Source organism: Cygnus atratus, chromosome Z (assembly GCF_013377495.2).
Source record: "Cygnus atratus isolate AKBS03 ecotype Queensland, Australia chromosome Z, CAtr_DNAZoo_HiC_assembly, whole genome shotgun sequence".
Classification (NCBI taxonomy): domain Eukaryota; kingdom Metazoa; phylum Chordata; class Aves; order Anseriformes; family Anatidae; genus Cygnus; species Cygnus atratus.
The window spans coordinates 13,225,811-13,248,618 of record NC_066396.1 but is presented as its reverse complement, the minus strand read 5'-3'; the positions used below and the strand labels follow the sequence as shown (position 1 = coordinate 13,248,618).

The window sequence follows — 22,808 nt, the reverse complement described above, 5'->3', positions numbered from 1 at the left end:
ATCTTTCATACCAAATATTTACTCATGTTAATATTTTGCCCTGGACAGTTCAAAAAGGTGAGTCAGAGTTTGTTATACCAAGTATGGTCAAGCAGACTGTTCATACCTTGTTCCTGACCAGATTAACTCTTACGATTAAATAGTTCAATATGAAAAATTGCTTTTAAAAATGCATTAAGATTTGCCTTGTTGGTGAACATGCTGTCTGGATTCAGTGTAAAGACTATCGGAAACAAACGATGCCAGGAGTTGAAGAACAAGGACATGTACAATTTAAGTTAGTTTTAAAACTTTTAAATACATTTCTGCACAGACGTTATTTTAAATTTTAGGCCTCTAAAACAGTCCCTCAAGACAATTGGGAACTTAATCATCGTAAGTAACAACAACAAACTCTTAGACTAATTCTAACAGAACTTCTGCAAGGCTCATTTGCAGAACTCATTCTTCTAAGAATTAGGAAACAAGATCTAGATGATCTGAATAAATAACATAAGAGAAGAAGCTTCCCTCAAGCTCAGAGAACAGTTGCAGCATTTTTCCTCATCTGCCTTTCCCTCCTGCTCTGTTTCCTACTAGCCACATTGTCTCAGTGAACAATTTCTAACAACAACAACAAAAAAAAAGATTAACTGTTCTTATTCATCCTAACACCATGGACATATCAAACCTTTAAAAACATTATTCAAGATTTTACAGAAATTTATTTGAAAATGCTTTATTTTCTAGTGAATTATATGGAAAAAGAAAAGATAAAAAATAGCCTTAAATGAAACAGTGCCATTTGACGTTAATTTGCTGTGGGAAACATTGCACAGTGAGGTCTTCAGCAGGTTGCATTGACAACTGCTGCTTTTCATCTTCTACTTCTTTTTCTCCTCTATTTACTGCTTACCTAGGTATTAAGTCCTTTGTTTTACATATTACAGCTCTAACTGTAAACTAAGCATTTATTTGCTATTCTAGATAAGTATGTACTAAAACATTTTTTACAAGGGAAAAAGACAAGTTGTAGATTATTTAGTGAGGTTTTGGGAATGTTACACCAATGCTCACAACACTTTTTGAGGTCAGGTTTATTTTTCCCTACCATATAGAAATGTTTTTTGTGAAAAAGATAAGTTTGGAAAAAGAAATCATACAATAAAATTGTGATGCAGAACAATGCTGTAAGGAAAAAAAAAAAATCTAAGCTCTGCTGACTCTGTCAGGACCACACACTTTTAAGTTAGGAAGGTGATTAAGTGCTGGTTAAATATAGCCTTAAATTATGCCTTCAAATCTATTCATAATTAAGAAAGCTTGATTGTTATGATGTCTCTTGCTCTCTACTCTTAGTGCAAATGCAGAGCACTCGCTATATTGCATACTATTCTAATCACAATACTTATTATATATTATTATAATCACAATATAAATGCCTAAATCTAACATAGGTTCATTTCTCCTTCTCTAAAGTACATTGGTTTTAAATTTGTCCTTCACTTTATTAAATTCAGAATTGCAATTCCATGTTAAAAACTTCAAACTTTTAATACTTATATAAGAGACTTTATAAAGGATAGTATCAGTTTTCAGAGAGTGTGAGCCAAGATGTACATAATTCAGGCATACAACAATATCAATATATACAAAGACTTGGTAATAAACAGAAGTCTGCTCTATCCTAATGCTAAGCAATATAAACTAATAGGGACAGGAAGCCTGAACAAAATCAACTAGGAAACAAACATTATGTTGTTTTTATTAAAACAAAATCTACAATTGTTCATTCCTATTTTACAATTTTAAAAAATAAAAGCGATATAAACTGCCTACTGTGAGACACTACACATACTTAAAAGGAATGTCATTTATTTAAGGATAAACACTAGATATTTTTTTTCTAAAATTTAAACACAAGTGAAGTAAAGTGGACTATTTCACATTAGTAAATCTAAATGAAAGTGTAAGCTTTCTTTATTTGGGATAGCTTATCAGACCTTACTAGAAAAAATAAAAAGAAGGCTGAGAAACTGTATTATTTTATTTATATACTCAAAATCATTGTTGTGACACAGCATTAGTAAAGTTGGCTTTAAAAAAAAACATTTGGTAAAACACTGGACTCACTAGAGTTCTATTAAAAATTAGAGGGACAAATATTTTTCACTTAAATCATGAAGTTAAATAACTGACAGGGAAGAGTTCTCCTTTGCATAAAATAAATCATTCCTTATTATAAATTCAGATGGGGGATCACAATCTATTGTAATACATTCCCTTTTACACTGTAGCAAGTTTTATTAACTGAAGTATTTTATGCTTTCAAATTTTGACCCAATAACCAGAAAAAAAAAAAAAAGAAAAATGTTGCACTTTGTTTCAAATGCTTTTGAAGTATTCATTATAACAAATTCTTCAAATTTTACGTTTTTTCCATTCTGGCTTGTCTGTTTCATCATCTTCTGGTTCCACTTCTGCAAAAACTGTTTTTGGCTGTGTTCTAGAAAATATTAAAAAGATTAAAATAATGATTAGGCTACAATTCTTTAACAGAAACTGTATTAGACATCCATTAAACACAAATGACATCCCTTATACTTAACAAAAAAGCATCCTAGGCTTACTTGTTTTCTATTCTGAAAAAAAAAAACAAAACTGTCAACTAACCTTCTAAGAGCTGAAGGAACTTTCAGCTCTTGGGCAAAGAGCAAAAGCATGAAGAGCAGCATAACAAACACACATCTTCTGCAAGTATTATTTCCTCATTAGCCTTCAATCATTATGTGTTTATTCCATGAATAAAATTAAGATAGATGAGAGGAACAAGTCAATTCAGTAGAATGCCAGAAGAGTGAACCTACAGCTCTTCTTATTACGTTATTCAGAAAAACAAACCTCCATTTTGATTCACTGTAGTATGATGGGAGGCAGTAAGTGAAAACAGAACAACATGGTTTCTGGTTTAGCCTATGCATGAAAAAAACAGTTTTATCCTCCTGAGTCTTTATCCAACACTACTGTAACATAATAAAACTAATGATCTTCATATGAGAACACAGTGTATCCTACAGCCAAGCTTGATGGTATCTATTCCTCCACTGTTTAACTGTATTTTAAATACCACAAACTTTATAAAAATAATTATTGATTACTTTTTAAATGAACTCAGTATTAAGTAGCATTTTAACAAACTGTTTGGACATTCAGTTCCCCCGTTTTACAGTTTAATCACTGCATGGTCTCCTTTTCCAACCTAATTCTTAGCACAATCATTGTGGAGCTGATGCTACTGGATTTCTGAAGTTGGCTGTGCTCAAATTCTCATTACAACAAAGACACAAAAAAGTATAAAAAGCAGCCAAGGCAGTCATCATCTCATTAAGATATTAACTAATGTTTTCACAGCAGTCTGAGAACATGAAGCACTAACTATTGTTATAACAACTGTTATTTGTCAGACTACAAGATGCATAAAGCTTAACAAAATTGTGTCTGCCTTACTTAACACAACAGGCATAATTCAATGTTGCCATCACTTCTGAAGAGTAATACAATAGCATGCCATCTGTCATTAAAGAAAAAAAAAAAAGATTCTCCAGTTTTGTTAAATAGGCAGCGCAAAGTAGATATAAAGGTACCAAAACTAGTCAAAGACAACTTGCTGTATATACTGAATCTTCCTACTGGCCTGCCTCTTCCTCCATCCTCCAAACTTACTATGGAGGTAAGGACAGAACCAAGATGTCTCAGAGACAGTCCTATTGAGGAGATCTCTATTAGCATGTGTTTCTCTGATGCGAGCTGTACATCTCATTACACGCAAGTAGACCTTGAACCAAGATGAGGACCTGAATTACTGGAAGTTAGATGAGTCATTCTGCTCTCCATGGAAAGCTGATTTACAAGTTAAAACAACAACAACAAAAACAACAACAAAATCCCTAACATTCTCCGAATTAAAAATCGTCATTGGAAAATAGTTACATGAACTCTACTTAAGCAATCTCTCAAAGAAGACTCAGAAAAAAAAAAATCAATATGAGATCCAAAACAGCCACCAGGGATGAAGGCTTTATTGGCTCAAATACTGGATTCTGTAGTCTGCTGAAGAAATGGAATGCCTAGAATCTTCTTGCTCTCGTATTTTTTCAAAACCTGTTGATGATAGTTTATTTAGCCCGTTTTAGCAGTGTACCTTCCTTTTAACACAATATTCAGATGAAAGATATCTAAATTCGATACAGGATCTTATCAGGTCAGCATTGAGTTATTTGTTAGTAAAGCACAGCTTTTCAAGTGTAAACCAATCACTTCTGACCAGGAAAATTCAACTGTCACAATTTTTCTCAGAAACTTCCATTCAAGAAGAATTATTTAATTCATGGAACAAGCACCAGAAGCTATGTATTTTCCGTGATATAAGTAGCACAGTGAAAAGTTTTAGATTTCAGTAAATATTAGTAAGCTACTCTGAGTCCAGTAAAGATGTGGGCGGGTGGAGGGGGTGGGGGGACACGGATGACACTGTAGCGTAATCTAGCCGTAACCAGCTCAAGAGAAAACATGCAGAGGAAATTAAGTTTGCTTGCTATCTTGTTTTTTAAAATTAGCATGAAACGGCTGTAGCCTCAGCTCAGTTGAAATGTAAACTGATCCACCTCCACAAGCTATACCGCAGTAACTGGGACACCTAGGGTAATTCATATGCCTGACCTGATAAACACACATTGTTCTGCTTAGTAACTGCACTAGAGATTGCCAATGTAGTAGGAGTTTTCTGCATGATTAATATTTATACAAAAATTATCAAAACAGTTCCACTACTTCAAAATACTTTAATTTCTGAGGGCTAAATAAAACATGTGGAAAGCGGTATTCTTTTTCTCCATCAACTCCCTCAATAATTTTATTTATCTTTGTCCTTAGGAGCTATAGAATCAAATATCAAACAGCCCAGGTTCCAAGGGACCTCGAAACACCAGGCCCAACCTCTTCCAGAAAAGGAGACCCTATATGAGATTATCTAGCATCCTGTCCAATCACATCTTCAAAACCTCCAGTGACAGGGATTCTACCATTCCCCTCATCACCGTTGAGAAATCATGATGATCAGGAGAGGTTCCTGATGACTTGAAAAGACAAAATATTCATCTTTATGAAGGGCAAGAGGAGGATTTGGGGAACTACAGGACAACCTACCTAACTTTCCCTCTACTCAGCAGTTGTGAAATGACATCTGAAGTAGTGTGGCTATTTGTAGGCTCTCCAGTACAAGACACTTTGACATACAGAGACAATGTCAGTAGTGGGCTATCCGGTTGGTTTGAGAACAGTGGAAAGCCACCACCACAAAGATGGTTAGGGGGCTGGAGGACACCATATATGAAAAAAAGCTGAGAGAAGTGGGTCTCTTTAGCCTTAACAATAGAAGGCTAAAGAGGGATCTTACTGCTATCTACAACTACATCATGAGAGGCTAGAGAGAAGAGGTACAGTCAGAATCTTCACATGACTATCAGAGAAAACCAGTATCTCATACACTGACAAATGCAGTCATATTGTAGGTTACACTGAAAGGTCACAACAAATAACGGAAAAACAAACTAAGACAATTTATTCCTATTAATTCGTTTGAATGTTTTTTCTGAGCACTCATATTTACCTCACTGTTTTTCAATGAATTCAGATATGCAAACACAAAAAAAAAAATCCAGTGGCCATGCAGACTGCTCTACAGTCACTATAATCCCTCTGATTATCAGCTGTTTTAATTAGTTACCTTTTAAAGATCCTGTAAAAGTAGCCCATTAACAGCTGTGATTCACAGACTAGCAGCTAAAAAATATTGCTTTAGTTAAACCAGCTGGAGATGACATATCACAGCATGTGACTCATGTCACAGCAACATTTGAAATTTGTGTTTATTTTGCACTGAAGCAAATTAAAAAAGATAACTTCCAAGCACGCTTGGAAACCAGAATAATGTCAGAAAGGCTACTTTCAGACAGAAAAGAAGAGGTTTTTCAGCATCAGGCCCCACTGTATTCCTTACCCTACCAGCTAACCTGACTCTTCCCTGAAGCTCAGGGACTTCTTTCTCAAAATTAACAATCTCCAAAATTTACCACCATGTGTCAGCAAAATCACTGTTCTAAAACGATATGTCCAGTCCTCCTTCTTCAACTAAAGATTCGTGAGCCACAATGTAACTAACACTTCACACGCTGGTACTGCCATTGATGAAGAGAACAGTGAACACAGCAAGGCTACAGGTTGCTGCTTCAAGTTATTCTTTTTTGCGTATGACAAGCAGCAATGACAAAGACAGCAAAATACGGGCATCGTCACTGTACTGTAACATATTTTCTAAGAACTGTGGTCCATTTTGATGAGGAGGGAAGTTTCACCCTCACCTTCTCTGTGGCACAGAAGAAAGATACATCTGGGCCTGATTAGGCCCTCAGCTACAATGCTTAGTAATTCCTGCTGATCCTTCAGAGGGAAATCTGAAGTCATTATAGTATCTCTGTACAGCTGTGTTAAAACAAACAGCTCACAAAGAATGTAATTTTCAAACATTTACAACTGATGCCTCAAGTTCCTTTCCTGTAGTTCTTTACTTGAAATCTTCAATCTGTCCTTCCTTTCCTTTCACTCCACTGGAACAACTCTTGCCAAGGTCTCTAACAAGCTTTTTCCTGAAAAATCTCAAGGTCGTCCTTTTTTTTTTTTTTTTTTTTTTCCAAATTGTCATCCAGACTTCTCTGCTGTTGATCACATCTTTTTGACAATTTATTCACTTTGGCCTTCTGTGATATGTCATCTCCTGATTCAGCATGTACTTCTTATCATTTCCCAATATCCTTTTCAGCAACATCTGTTTTTTTTCACCCATCCTTTTGCGACTTATGTACTTCCCCCTCCTTTTCTGGTTCAAATTACAGGAGAAACAGAAAGGTCATGTTAACAATAACAAGCTTGAAAAAAATTTCAAGTGATAAATAATGCAAATAACTACTTGGCTGCAAGAATAGATTACACACCTTAAACTCCAATGAAAAGGATTTTTTTTAAATACATTGTATAAACTAACAGTAAAAGTCATGCTACAGGTATTTCTTACGTGAATTGCTGTAGTGAAAACACAGTTGAAAACCATTAAATCAGTTATCTGACTTAGAATGACTTTTTCACTACGATTCGGGACCAGATCAACTCTAACCCTGTCACCACAATCAAAGTTATAAAAACTTTATTGATAAGAAAATGAATGCTTCTTAGTCTTTTTGGACTAAAATTACTTTATACCCATCACTGAAGAATATAAAGTAACTAACTTTTTCTAAGACATTTTCTTAAGAAAGAAAATGGGAAACTGTACATGAAAAACCATCCATGGAGATAGTACACAAACAAAAGCCTTGTCAAACAAAAGAAATGTGGATACTTTTATGTCATATTTAATTGAAAAGTTACCACATATGTGGAAAAATTGATAGCAGAAAAATAAATTGGTAAAAAGAATAAACAGCACTGAAAAAAATGAAACATACTGGTTGTGTATTTCCCAGGTCTCAAGGCAGCATGTAATTTTAAGTATATATCAGAATATTACCTTTCCCAACTCTTTAGTTTATCTTAGGATAAGGGTGAATGGCTTTAAACTAAAAGAGGGGAGATTTAGATTAGATGTTAGGAAAAAAATTCTTCACTGAGAGGGTGATGAGGCACTGAAACAGGTTGCCTAGAGAAGTTGTGGGTGCCCCATCCCCGGTCAACACCAGGTTGGACGAGGCCCTGGGCAACCTGGTCTAGTGGAAGGTGTCCCTGCCCATTGCAGGGGGGTTGCAATCTTTAAGGTCCTCTTCCAACCCATGCCATTCCATGATTTTATGATTATGTTATAATAAATACATTACATATATCTAAGGGAGACAGTTTTCTTATGTTTGTAAACTGCTTATTATCACCCCTGATTTTTACAGTGTCACTGGGGACACACTTCCAACACAACATTCTGTGATAGTTTACATCAATTACTTGTACTTAGCACATTTATTAAATATGCATCTGTAAGGAGGTCTGTAAAATACTTTTTACACAAGGTAAACGTGCACACCCTGCAAAGTCAGGTATCAACTATATAATTAACACATCTCTATATATTATGCGCATGTGCAGGCAAGCAGCTAATGAAACCTATGACTGTCATTGGTCTGTAACTTTTGATGCAGACCTCCATTTCTGAAAAATAAGAACTTAACAGTTATAAAGTTTTTTCATTTCAGTGTCTTAGCCTGTATATAAATATTAATAAAAAGTAACAAATAATAATACTAATAACAATGAAGCTTTAAAAAGCTCTTTGCATAGGGTGCATCTTAAGGTCAAGTTTCTAAAGCAAGGATAGCGGCAGTTTCCTTGGCATGAGATTTATCAGCTGACAAAACTGTCAAGGCAGCATGTCGCTGGCTGCAGCCCAACTCCCCCACATACGTATCACCTTCTGGTGCGTAAGTTAATAGCAGTCTGGATTTGCTTCCTCCCCATTTCTCAGTCAGCTCTCTTCTTTCCCTGCAGCTACATCTTTTAACAAGAAACCATAATGAGATCTGCCCACCTGACACAGTAAGCCTTCTGTAACGTAGCTAAATTTTAAAACTTTCATGTCTACTACATTGCAGGTGTGGGGGTGAAACTTGCCATACAGTCAATGAAGTTACTGAGCCAAAAATATACTGAGGTATCTGTCTACCTGACGGAATGTGTGACTCTACTTTTGAGAATGAATACTTGTACATCCTAAACAAAAACAGCTACCTGCACATTCACAGTAAATTTCATCTCCAGGAAACATAAACCGTCAAACAGTTATAAATTTATCCTACTCATTACTACAACTGTTACAGAAACAGGCTTTGTCAAACCTTTCTTTCTTTGACTTCATATCAAGAGTGATATTGTATAACACATTGATTTGATGTACTTCACAACAACGTCATACTTATGAATTACCTAGTCAAAGCCAGGGTGGGTCAATAATGTTCTCAAGCTGCTTTGGAAAAGCTATTGTGGGTCAAGTTGGAAAATAAGTGTCACCACAAGAAAGAGCTACGATTATTAATATACTCTGAGTTTCTGGAGAGATGTGATTTTTTTTTTCTTTAAGGAGCTAAAAACTAATAACAAAAGTACAGTAAATAAAGTACCAATGAAAGTACAGCCTAGAATATAACACAACGGGCTGCAAACTTTTTAAAAAAAAGGCTGTTACTAGCTCTGCCTGCTCTGCACAGACCATTTAATCTCTTCATAACCCTTCCTTATGCATTTTGAAAATACTACTCCTACTAGATAACTTTGTACAACAAAAACCATCAATGACAATAGCAAAATATATAAAAAAAATACTAATTTTTAAAGTGGCAGTTTCTGTTCCTTAGTATGAAATGCATTTATTTAGTATGTATTTTAGTACTACCATGAAATTATTTAGTGTTTTGAATTCTACTTACTCTTAGAAAATGAAGATATTTGGTAGAAACCACTAAAGCAGCATATTGCGCAGTTTTCATTGTAACAGATATGGACAAATACCACACTCATACATACAATTTAAACTGAGTGCAATTATCAGTGCAATTTTTAATATTTAATACCTTTAAGACCAAGTTAATTCAAGCAGTACTCAGGTCCCGATTTAGGAAAAATCCAAATTATTTATGACACCTAAGAGATCATCTAAAATATGTTGTTGTAACACCAAGCAAATATTTTTGAAGGTTTAACATAAGGTCCAGTCAAAGCTAGAGGGTATGTTGGAAAACATCACCCCGAAGTCTGTCCGTGGGACAGTACCTTATTAAAAGGTATATTACAATTTCTAATACTGATTTGTAGATGAAAAGCAAATTTAGAAAGCTTTAGAACTTTCTAGCACTGACAGTAAAATTTTAAAAATGGTAATGTCATATTTTAAAAATTTAACCTCCTGGAAACTCTTATCTTCATTTAGGAGTGTGACATATTCTGCGTTTACATATTAATGGCAACCAGCCAGAAAAGGCAAAGTATACTGTTAAAAATGTGTGTCTTCTATTTTTACAAACTCCCACTGGTCTCCAGAAATATTACTTATATTTTTAATTGCTTCCTTACTTAGCATATGCTGGAGCAACCCAGTATGGATTCTCCTCTGCTTCCTTTGCATGACGTAAAATAGCCTCTCGAGGGTTGCTATCATCTGTCTTATCCAGAGCAATATTCTTGACTATGTATGATGACAAGGTACCTCCGTGTGTTCCAACACGGCCACCACGACCTGTAGCAAAAAAAATTAAATGACTGTTTTAAAGAAAAATATTTAAGAAATAAACAGAAAAATGTTGTATTTTTTCTATAACAGAAGCTATATACATATTACAGGAAGAGCCTAATTTAGAGCTGCATTCACATATGCATTTTACTGATTACATAAAGGAATTGTGATTATTTTTGGCAAGCGCTCCAAAGACCAGTGTCTTAACAGTTCTGGACGCTGCTCACACATATAGTAGAGTCCCCCACCCAAAAATGTTTGAATGCAAATCCAAACAAACATAGAACCCGAGCATGACAGTTTCTTTGGCATACAACAGTACGAAGTGATTATGACTACATTACCTGGTCCTGCTACTGGAGGTTCAGGTTTGTGAGACTTCATGGGGTCCAGCCTATCCTTTTCCAGCTGTTTTCTGGTGCTTCTCTGTCGTGGTTCACGGAACATCGGAAGTGCATGGGCTAAAGAGTCACAGTTTGGAGATAAAGAAATGTTAGAAATTCCATTATCTTTTCAATGTTTTAATTACAAGAGTGAAGACTGCAAGGATTTGTTCACACAAAGGAAAGGGTTAGGGTTAGTGTCATTTGTTCATACAAAAGAAAAGGTGGCAGAAGCAGCCTTCCACTTTTACTGTATCCAAGCAATGGTTTACTGAGGTGTATTTTAGACAGCTTCTTCCTGATGAATTTTTGAAACATGAAAGTAGTCAAATTTCCACAGTTGTTTCAGGTAGCAGTCTTTCATCTGAAATACTGTTTGCATAGTATATGCACATATAATCTATACCTCTGACATTGAGTCCTCAACATTAGCATTGTGACCAACTGGTTGCTCTTTTCTGAATATTCCATTTTTCTACAGTACTCTAATACTCCAGCAGCATAAAAAACTCTACGTGCATTTTTGGATCTGAGAAAAAGAGAAGAGGAATCTCCTCAAAGATCCAAGATATGGTATTTCTCCATATGAAGTCATATTCATTTTTTTTCTTAAATTATGACACTAATCAAATTTCGAAGAATACCCATAATTGAGACAGTTTGACTAAACTATCAGGATTTAAAACCTCTTTTTCATCATAAAATTGCTGCAATACCTTCAGGCATAATGATTTACCTATGTGCTGTTTCAGTCAGCTCAGACAAGAGGTACTTTTGTCAGCACCAAAGAAACACCATGTTAAGGGACAGTTTTCTTGTGGTGAGGCAAAACACTGCCATATGATTGCTGCTGTTTCCCAAATCGCAGGAAATTGTGTTGGGGTCAAAAGACCCAACAAAGACAGAACCAAAACAAAGAAAATCTTAAGTGTAGAGGAACTGGCTCTACATTTAATAAGGAAAAAATGAAGTCAGCATCCAGAGACCTCTCACTTTGATTTTCCAGCTTACTTACAGAAGCCTGCTCAGTTTATTAGACCATGTAAAGTCATAGCCATATGACACAGCAGTAGATCTTTGGGAATACGTGTTTAGGTTTTATTTTTGCAGATTTCATAAAGTACAACAATAAATTGTCCCAGGCATTTCAAAGCAATGAAGTTGATTGGTTTGCATAGAGCATCTCAGGTGACTAATGCACAGATCCAAGCTTTTACCATATGCGGAGTCAAGGTTGTCCAAGGGAAACCCAAGCTGCATATTCCTGTGTTTTAAAAGTAATACCTAATCTCTCAGAAAATATTATTGCATTTTAAGCAGTTATTATAGGCAATCCTAAGATTAAAGAGCAGCTACAAGTTCAAAAAAAAATCAAGTAAAGGAGGATGAAAAAGGGGTTGGTTCACTTTGGAAAGGATTTCTGAGATCTTCAGTTCTTTCTAGTTTTATCAGCAAGCTTCAAAGAGAGAAATATAACCTCTAAAAAATTTCCAAAACATGCAACAATTTGTAAAGCAAATCCTTAGGTCCTCTTCACTACCAGCTCAAAAACATTTTTACTGCTTTCCTGTATATGAAGTATCTTTATTTGGTTTCAAAATGATCTGGGAAGATACAGTTAAACAGCTAAAACTCAGTGACAAAGTTCTGAAACTTTGCATTACTTGAGACCTGAATCTAAATCTGTGCATCTCTGAATGGCATTTAAAAATATCACTGGATACATAGGGATACAGAAATTGCATTGAATTTTAAGCAGAATTTAAAAAAAAAATCACAAGACCTCTTTAAAATATAAACATTAACACAGCATACACAAAGTATTTAGACAATAGACTGTGTACTAATACAAACAAGGTTGTAGTAAGGATGGAGTGAGAAGGGCACCCAGAGGAGATAAATGCCTCTTATCTACACAAGCTACAACTTCACTCACTGCAGCCCAACAAGTGGAGCTGCACATTTGCCACAGTGAGGTAAGCAGGAGACAGCTGTGGCTGGAAGGTGCTTGAGACAGGAACCTAGAATTGAAGTGCTCTGATAGAGACCTTGCTACATTGCCCAAACTTTCTCATTCTAAACATTGCCCAGACTTTTTAATTCTAAACGTTGTTTATTATGCTGCCAAGCTACTTGTTTGTTAAATAATAAATGTTTTATCTATTTCTAAGACCAGGTCTACTGGAAAACAGAGCTAGATCCTAACGCCATTGAGCTGGAAGAGGAAGAAAAGAAGGAGGACAGCATAACCACGTGACTGCTCTCACTTCACATGAGGAAACACTACATAGGGCAGTACTTCTTGGGAGGGCCAAAATCTCTCAATCCCCTCATCCCCTTATAAAATTTGCCCTTGGGAAAATGCAGGTCATTAAACTTTCTACAGTAACAACAATAACTATTTCTTATGCATCAATGAGTCTTAATATGAACATGAGGTCTTACAGAAGTACAATCCATAAGCTGGAAAGATATTTTAGCTATTTGAAAACCCATGCATCTCCAGACAAGTTCTAAATCTTGAAAGGCGGCTTCTTCAACTCATCTCTACTCACCAATTCACCAATTTAGTTAAGTAAAACTGAAGATTCAATAAAGGAAGAAAAGAATCTTGGAGCATAGGGTGTTGGTTTGTTTTTGTTTTGTTTTGTTTTTTTGGTTGTTGGTTGTTTTCTCTTATTGTTGTTTTAAAATACAAAATGCTTGCAAGAGGTCACCCCAACTTTTAAAAGCAGTTGTACTTTCCAGTGCATTAAACTTGCACCAGAATCTAGAAGACAACCACCATTAACAATTTTACAGGGCATACCAAGTACATCCCTTTTCAGTTTTGTAGGGCTATTAACAAATTTGTACGTAGCACTCAATACTTAAGGAATGATTGAAACTATTTCGAGGGGAAATACATAAAAGTAAATCATCTGCAAATAATACGATAACTAAGAAAGAGCTAAGAATGCTCATATAAAGAGATGTTTAAATTCCTTACGTGTTATAATGTAATCCTGAGTAAGAGTCTCTGCCTGTCTCTCTTTTCTTTTTGTTTTGACCACGCATAATTTTGCTCCCCTAGGAGAAAACACACAGCAGTTCAGTTGGTCAGTTTATATTTCAAATACAAACCATTTTTTATTCAAGACACATTCTCAACTAAATTATACAGCACGTTAAATATTCATGACTGTGTATATCTTGGTACGTCCATGCACATGTGAAAGAGGGCAAAAAGATTAGTGCTTTTATTACAGATCAGTTTATATGACTGGTGGAAGTATGGGTGGAAGATTCATATCACACTTTATTTGTCCACAGTACTTGTCGCATGCACACAGGAAGTGCTCCTCTCCAAATATTGGCAATGATTTGCTCCTAGTACCCTTCCTAAGCAGCCTGGGTTGTTGGTAGTTATCTAGTCAGAGGAGTTTGTAACACTGTACTGGGAAATTCTGCAGAAGCCTAGTTGCAGCAAGACTAATTTAAACTGTTATATTTTTCCTAATTAGTAAGTACTAGGAAAGAAACTGGGTACAAAACTGAGCTAGGGCTCTTGTGGTCTTTGTATAGGAGACTCAGGCTGCACTCTGGAGAGAGTCAACAAACAATGTTGACCAACTTCCCTCCTATTCTCTAAATTGACAAAGAACAGAATAATAATAGTACTTATTTCTAACAATCTTATAAACCAGAATTTATTTTCACATTCCTATCTCCAGGCCACAGTAAGTATCCAGAACTATGAACTATAATACAGTATATTTTTGGATGCAAGTGAAACAAAATCAAGGGCATATAATGGAAGAACATTTTCATACCGCTCAGTATATATATGAAGTACGCACTTTTCCTCAGCTGATAAGGAAGGAAGTACCCCAGCCAATCCAGAGGGTGAAAGCAAGTTAATTGTGTAAGTATTTATAGACTAGTTAAATCCTCCTCTTTTCATTCTAAGCTGACAAGTCACCTTCTGATGAATCACTACCACCCTTCCGTTAGATACACAGGCAAAATTCACACGTGACAGGAGAGGGTGGGAAAGATGGCAAGGTCTCAAACTGAGTCTTCTAACATTACTTTACGGACCTGGAAGTTTAAGCTAACGCTTCTAAACAACATTTGTACTCCATAAAAAATAAAATATGACAAAAATATTACTAAATTCAATAAGTAGCCTTTCAATAACACCATTTCAGCAGCCTTCAAGAGGTCAAATGAAAGGCTGCTTATTCTTACAGAAAATTAAATACAATTCAAGAACGGAAGTGTTTGTAAATTCAGATAGAACTGCCAGCGTACAGTACCACAAAGAGCCTGGAGGAAAATGCACTGCTTTTTAAGTACAAACTTTTGTGTTTTTTTTATTTTCTTTTTTATTGTAACTAAGTAGCTAAAACTGCAAAACAAATGCTACTAACTCATTTTTTCCTCATCTGTTAGTATAATTATAGCATCAGGCTAAGTTTGAGAAATCTTCTTAATTATAAAGCACTAACTATTACATACCTTTGGCTTTTAACAGGATCATAGTACACTTTTGCCAATCCATTTCCTGTACCAACCATGATCTGATTCAGCTTAGGATGCCAAAGGCAACGCACAACACTCTGAAATAAAGCAACATATTGACAGTTAGTTGGTCATTCATTTAGATTTTAGAATTAATACTCATCTTGTCAAAAAGCAGATCCTACACTGTAGTACAAACAACCTTGAATACCTGAATGAATGTGACTACACGAATGAGTAAAAGTTCTTCTCCAGAGCAGAACACAATGTAAAAGGAGTGACAACACATGGATGTAGGCAGAGAAGGAAGTACAAATGGGCGGTAGTGAGAAAAAACAGTGGTTTCCACAGGCTAACTGCTCCAGGGTCTTTGTGGGCATAATGGAAATGGAACACTAAACAGGATTTGAAAGAGAACAATTAAGTGCTTCAGATATAGCAGTCCAAGCTTTCATGACTCGTGTTTTTCTTTTTAATCCTTAATTCTTCCACCCTGTTCCTCATGTTATCTATTTTTCTTTCACACAGCGCCGACCTTTCACCTGCTGACCGCAGAACAGACAAATGTCTGATATTCACTCTTGGATTTTTTTCCCCTAAAGATCCAGGAAAACTTGGTATTTGAAGCTTTATGTCTCACAGCTCTGTCACCCTTCTAGTCTGTACAATTCATTTTCAGACATTAATAGTACTGTTCTTTTATATATACAGAGTGGCTCTCCATGTGACTGATCACTGCACTAAATCTGAATCAGCAGGTCAACCCAGAAAGGCTGCAAGACTGCCATGATTTATGAGAGAGCCAAAGAAGTGGTCACAATCTGCCATGAAGGACAACACAACTCAATACTAACAAAAATTATATGTGCATCTAACTGAAAGAAAAAAACAAAACCCCATAACAACTGTTTGTTAGATATATAACAATGTTTTGACAGTGTTTTCGGTAGCTGCATAATAAACGTATCCAGAACTAGCAGTATGCATCGTGTTAACATTTCACTGAATGTCGATTTTTCTAGACTTTTTTTCCCTTTACCTTTAAAAAACAAAAAAGTATAGACTTTTCAAAATGAACTAATTCAATATTCATCCACTTACATCCACCTATCATGAAAGTATCTGTAGTTTATTTACTCATTTATTTTACATAACACAGTACATGAAATTCACAACATGGAAACCACTAATGCCTTACCCAGAGAAATAAACAAAGCAAAAATGTACTTAGGGGGTGCAAATGAAACAAAGCCCTTTAACTTGGGAGGTGACAACCACGTAATCAGAAGAGAATGATTATGTATAAGCTCTATTGAATAGTGAATCACTCTATCACTCTTCCCACTTCACATTCCTTCCTATCTCTGGTTTGGTTTACATTCCAAAAAAAAAAAAAAAAAAAAGGTATGTTACAAGGCATTTAACATAAAAAGTACTGGAAGAAAATCTGAAGCCCACTCAGCCATCATGAATTACATTTTCATTTTAGTACAAGATGAAGGATGACTTTTTTTAGAACTGTTTTTCTGCTTGGTGTTCTTGTATAAATGAAAAAAAATGAGTGAGATGAGTTTACATGAATCAACTGATCGGTCTTTACAAGGCTGCTCTATAAAACATCCTGCCCATTACATATAAACACATACAACATTATACTTCCCCCTGTACTTACAGGTACAAATACATCTGTCTTATTTATTATGAGACAACAAAAGGGCAACAAACTTATACTTCAGAGTTATCTGAAAAAAAAAGCAAATTTCCGGCAATGCAGTATAATCCCTGCCACAGGACACCAAAATAATCAATACAATGTTGTTAATAAGTTGCTTGATTTGAATAAGAGATTTTTACATACTGTTATGTAATGCTATTACTCAAAATGTTACTGTAATTCCAAAACATACAAAGCTAATAACAAGCATTGAAGGTCAAAGGTGGGTGGCCTTTTCTTTTATTAATATTTATTGCATGTGTTTAGCCAGCCTTTTAAAACTTTGTAGTTAATGTGGTTCTCCACTTTCTACTGTCAAGTAAATGTATTTTATAGCATGGTACTGGATACCAGCCAACAAAAACAAAGCCTGAGACAGTGTGGCTAAGCACTGATGGGGATTGCTAAGTTTCTAACTTGTCAAACATCCATAGCACACTTAAAACCACCATGGCACGTGCTCCAGAGCAGGCAGAAGAAACTGCCATAAAATGCAGCACAATAAATCTTCTAAAACTGTAAAACGTCCCCAGAATATAATTTGTTAAAAACTAAACAAATACAAGCTCTGAACACGCAAGTAATTTCACTAAGCCACTGGCATATAAACCTACTTTATAAGAAATAATAAAAACTACTTACAGAGATTTTCAGACCATTTTAGAAACAGGCAATACTTTAAAAAGAGCAAAATATTGAATTCCTGAACTGAATCCTACTAATCTTTCCCAATCACATAATCCTAAAGAAGTAAAAATTCTAAACAACTGTGTAAAAGAGGGATCATTGTAGACTAGGTTTTAACATTGAGAGTGAGGGGGGAAGGGCAATATTCACCATACAAAAATAACTGATTCCTAAAGAATCACTGCCGTTACCACTAACTTTCCTGCTGTGTATAGTTAAAACAACTCAGGTAGGCATCTTTATCACTGGAAATGTGAAACATCAAATTCCAGGTCAAAAAAGGTCCTGCTTCACAGCTTTCTATGGAAGTAAGTGTGTTTATAGCAGGAAAACAACTGTTTCCCTGGCCTGATCTGCCTAGGCACATACCCACATACCCACCTACAGATACTGGACATTAAGGAATCACAGAATGGTTGACTCTGAAGGCGACCTCTGAAGATCATCTAATTCAACCCCCCCCTCCTCTGGGCAGGGCCAACGACAGCAGGTTGCTCAGGACATGAGCTTCTTGCTCCCACTTTCTGCTTCTCAGAGATGGAAAGTGGATTTACTTTGAATACTAATTCCAATTTACACAATGATTTTTAAGAATAGCTCATTTCGTTTTTAGGTCATGTCCTGCAATGGAACCCCAAATGAACAAGGTGGTACTTAAGGTACACTTCCAGTTACGTCCCGTGAAATAAGAGCTCGGGCCAGAAGCAACAACCTCAGCAGCTAAAAGCTAACTGCAAGTTCTTGTTGCACTCGCCAAGGTGGTTTCATGCTTTTTCAGAGAAGTAAAACAGGAACATAGAATCAAATTGCCTGACAGTACTTCTTGAAAACCTACTGCAAAAGACTTGCCTAACCACAAGTACCAGTTTACAGAATTCAGTGGATGCCAGTGTCAAGGCTCAGAAAACACAAATACCAGAGTTACAAATTCAGTTAACTAATTTTAAATTCCACCATTCAACACCGAAAGACTTGTTTCTGTTTTTTTTTAAAACAATTAAAGCTAAAACAAAGGAAAAGCTAGGTAAGTTCTGAAAAATCATAAAATTCCAGGTCATCCCTCAGCTTTGCAAATGGAAAATTATGTTTTATTGTAACAACTAAGAACAATAAAATTCAGACTGTATCATCATGTAAACATCTTCAACATAAAAAAAAAAAAAAAAGGATTTCTGTAGTAGCTGGAGGTACTGGACAGCATATCTTTAGAGGATGAAGTCCTGGAAGCCTGTCACAAAAATACTAAAAATAATTTTATCAGTGGACCTGAGCTGGCCAGCTTTGTAACGATAAAACTAATCTATCTTAAAATACAGCACTTACACATTACAATTAGTGATAACGATTCAAAATCTGTTTGGTACTTCTGTTGTCATAAACATATTAAGTTCTTCAAACGAAATCCATCTGAAAAGACTTTGGCAAGTTCTATTGCATATACAAATGCATTAGCCTGCATTAGGAAATAGTGGGAGAAGATTGTGAAAATATTTCTGTGAAATTAGGCAGGGAGAACATTAAAAATGTTAACAGAAAAAGTGCTTCATTGTCACTGTGAAAGAAGTCAGGACTGATTCAGTGGGATCTAGATTAAAATGTTTACTTCCTTAAATAACTGCCTAAAGCTAGCCTTACTGTCTTTAATTAATTACCTGAATTCAATTACCTGAATGTGCTTTTTAAAATTTATTTTTAAACTAAGCACTACACACACCTCAAGCTCCCAGTTCTTTGAAAATAAGGTTTTTAGTTTTAGAAAATGTATGTGTAATAATGTAAGAGCTTAATAGTAGGTGGTAATCTTCAACATAAAACTTGAAAGTACAAAGAAAGGTGGCAGGCAAAGGCGATTATATGCCTTCTTCCTCTGTGCTATTCCACCTGCATTTCTTCTGAGACAAGCACAGTGATGGCAAAATTCAGTTCCCTGGCCCATACTTCAGGTAAAAACATTTAATCTTACAGCATAGAAGAGCAGACCCACGATGGGATCAGCAGTCTGAGAGGGGTAAGTGCAGGCTGCAGGGAGGAAGGTGAGGAAAGGCTAATAAATTCCAGCAAGAGGTACTAGGAAGTGTCAGAGAGGTCTCACATTTGGCAGTTCATCGGGGTTGTGAGGACCTTCAGCAGGAATGCTAGTAAGGCCTCCCCCCCCTCCCTCGCTGCACAGGTCTGCTCCCCTTGCAGACCACCCACCTCCTACTCTCTTCTGTGATTTACAGATTTTCCCATACCTGTTGTAGTCTCCTATTCCTTTCTTAGCTCCTCTACTTGGCACAGTAACAAGACCTTCCCTACAACCCCAGCTGCCAGGAAGGGCCCATGGTATTCTCCTTACTGAGGGACACAAAAGGCTCTTCTAGAGACCTAAAAGCTCTTCTAGCTTCTTGCTCCTGCAACCACCCAGCACAGAGGCGAGGCAGTCTGGGCTGACACTCCCCTTGTCCTCTGGACAAACCTCCAACAGGAAAGTGAAGCAATCGGCTGGGGGCATTAAGGACAGACGCAGCTGGAGCAAGGCTTGCCAAGTTGGTCTATCAACACATGAGGGCAAGATTTCATGGGATGATCAAGCCAGTGTCATAAGCAGGTCACTCCCACTTCTTCCCTGCTGTATAGCCAGTAGTCCTGGCTTTTGTCTGACTACAGGCAGTTTCTTCAGCATACTGAACGGGCAGAACATAGTTTTTCTTTTTTCTCATATAAGACTATACGATTCATGTCACATTTTCCGTTTCCCTGAATTATTTAATATACCCCTAAATTTCCTACTCTAAGGGGAAAGCAACTACCAAAAACATACACAAAGCGTAAAAAAAAAAAAAAAAAAAAAAAAGGGCAAATCCAGCAAGCCTACCTGCTTTCTACTATTGCAGAGTATGTAAGGCGTTTACCTAAACATTAATTCTTACACCTGGAAATATTGCCATGTTACAGAGCCTGGGAAGTCACTTAATCTCACTAGTATCTTTTTAACCTACCAAAATGTAAGGTTACCTGTTATGCAACAAAATAAGGAGAGTGCGTATAGAGATTGTCTCTAGAAAGCATTCATCTCTATCCTCCTTCACTCTCTTGCAAGACAGCTAGAGAAAATTAAGGTTTCCCTCCATTCCTGTCTTCTTTTGACATTTGACATGTCTGTGAGCTGACGTTGTAAAAAAAAAAAAAAAAAAAAAAGTAGGATTTTTTTCTTTTTGCATTTCAGTCAAAAGTTTAACCACCATCCAACAGAATCCAGCATCCAACTACTTTTATATGTACAGAAACCCCAAGATAATTGCTGATCTTCTGTTATTAGCAAAATTTCATTAAACAGACATATTTGTGTGCCTGTATGTATGCATATGCTGATCTCCTGGAGTATGGAGGTCATCATTTGTTGCACGACTGGCATGATATCAAATTTCACCATTTTTCAAAACATTCCAAGGACATATTTTTGGCATAAACAGGAATCACCATACACTTCTGCAACACTCAGCTCAGAGGGGCTATATTCTTTCATTGCTACTGCAAAATGAAAAGTAAATTTAGATGGGGTCATATTTTACAATGATGTTTTAATTTCTTTTGCCTCCTTAAGGAGGTCTTACTGTTTCTCAACCAGGCATTGTTTTATTTGGAATCTTGTTTTATTTGGAATCAATCCCTTCTCCCTAAAGACAGTTAAGTTTTAAGGTTAAATACCATACGTTTGTCTTTGAAACTGAACATTTCATCTGAAGTGCATTTTCTGATAATGCATGATAATGTATCAGGTTATTGAAGTTCACTAGTAAAGATCCTCCTGCCATGCAGGGAAGAAAAAGAAAAACATGTTTACACATCAGTTATGCAGTGTTGGAATAAACCTTTTAAATTTTTGTTTCTCTTCACTTCAGGTACAGACTATCATTCCATTCTGGCAACTCCACAATTCCAGAATTGATTATTCAGCTATACAGAGCTATCAGACTTTTAAGCTAAGTTCACTGACTTCATGTCTTCTCCCATGGCTATTAGTCAAGAAAAAACTGAATGAAAGCACCGACAAACAAAACTGATAAGTGGAGAAGATGCATCTATTTTCACAACACAAAACTATGCTCAGAGGGCAGAAAACTTGCTGAATGATGCTAACATTTACTACTCCTGTGGCAAGTGTGCAGCCAACATTCCACTTGTAAGGTAGAAAGAAAAAAACTGATTTTCTCGCAAGTTATTTGCCTCACGCTGGTAATTTACCACTAGAAAAAAAGATACTGGTAATTAGAGATCAATACTGAAACTGGAAAGGAAACATGCTAATCCTAGACTTTCACACATCCTAACTGTTTTAGCAACAGTTTGATTAGTGAAACTGATGTTTTCACTAACTTAAAAAAAGAAGTTCATTCAAATATAACGTTCTGTAATCATAAGGTAAAACTGCTGATGTTTTGACTATTATGTTTGGAAATCAGGTGCAAGTAAGAGAGCTTACACTTGAATCTCATCTAGCACAATCGCTTCATGTGATGGCAGGATTTTCTCCTGTCCTGCTTTAACTTTCCTACAGTCATAAATTCTTAAATCAATGGAAATGAGTGCAGAAGTAACCTATTGTCTAACTTTGCCACTGACAAGGTCAGAGCAAGAGAGGTGAAATGTTCCAGTGCTTTCGCAGGAGAGAATCAACACCAACAGAGGGAAGCAAAGATCATAGGTAAGTCTTACCTCACCAAACTTTAAGATGTCTACAACTAATCTTTACAGGTCTACTCTTCAAATGTCCACAGCTTTTCACTCCCTTTACAGTTAATGGAGAGAAATAAGCATATATTACAGTGACCTTCATCTAACCTATTTTAGATACCTATTTTAGTATGAGATAATCACAGTCTAGATGTGTTTGTTTTCTCTGCGTATTAGAAAGGGAGCCCAGGGTGACTGGATCAGCTGTAGACATCTATATTTGGTCAGGTGAATCCCCTGCAGCCTACAATGGCCGAAATAACTATATAAGAAAAACAGAAGACTAAATGGAGCAACGCAGAGAGGATCTATGTTACAGTATGTTAGGCTACTTACATAAAACTCAGCAGTTCAAGGATAAAGGATTCTGAAAGCCAAATAAAATACTCCTAGTGCAGAATGATAAAGCAGATACAAACTCCTAGACCTGTCTGACAAATCTTCAGAATCTTAGTCTAAATGATCAGGTCTAGCTCTGGAGATGCTTAAACACTGAACAGGG

The 22,808-nt window shown here is 36.1% G+C and overlaps 1 protein-coding gene across 1 annotated transcript in view; it reads right to left on the bottom strand.

Moving 5' to 3' along the window:
- Window positions 1-1,514: 1,514 nt before the first annotated feature.
- WDR70 (WD repeat domain 70) overlaps window positions 1,515-22,808 on the bottom strand; it is a 136,935-nt gene continuing 115,641 nt past the window's right edge. The window contains exons 14-18 of the mRNA XM_035563824.2: window positions 15,187-15,287; window positions 13,676-13,755; window positions 10,648-10,764; window positions 10,144-10,306; window positions 1,515-2,485 (exon numbers count right to left, since the gene is read on the bottom strand). Of these exons, the coding sequence (XP_035419717.1) occupies window positions 2,401-2,485; window positions 10,144-10,306; window positions 10,648-10,764; window positions 13,676-13,755; window positions 15,187-15,287 (546 nt within the window). The 3' untranslated portion in view covers window positions 1,515-2,400. The remainder of the gene's footprint in view (window positions 2,486-10,143; window positions 10,307-10,647; window positions 10,765-13,675; window positions 13,756-15,186; window positions 15,288-22,808) is intronic.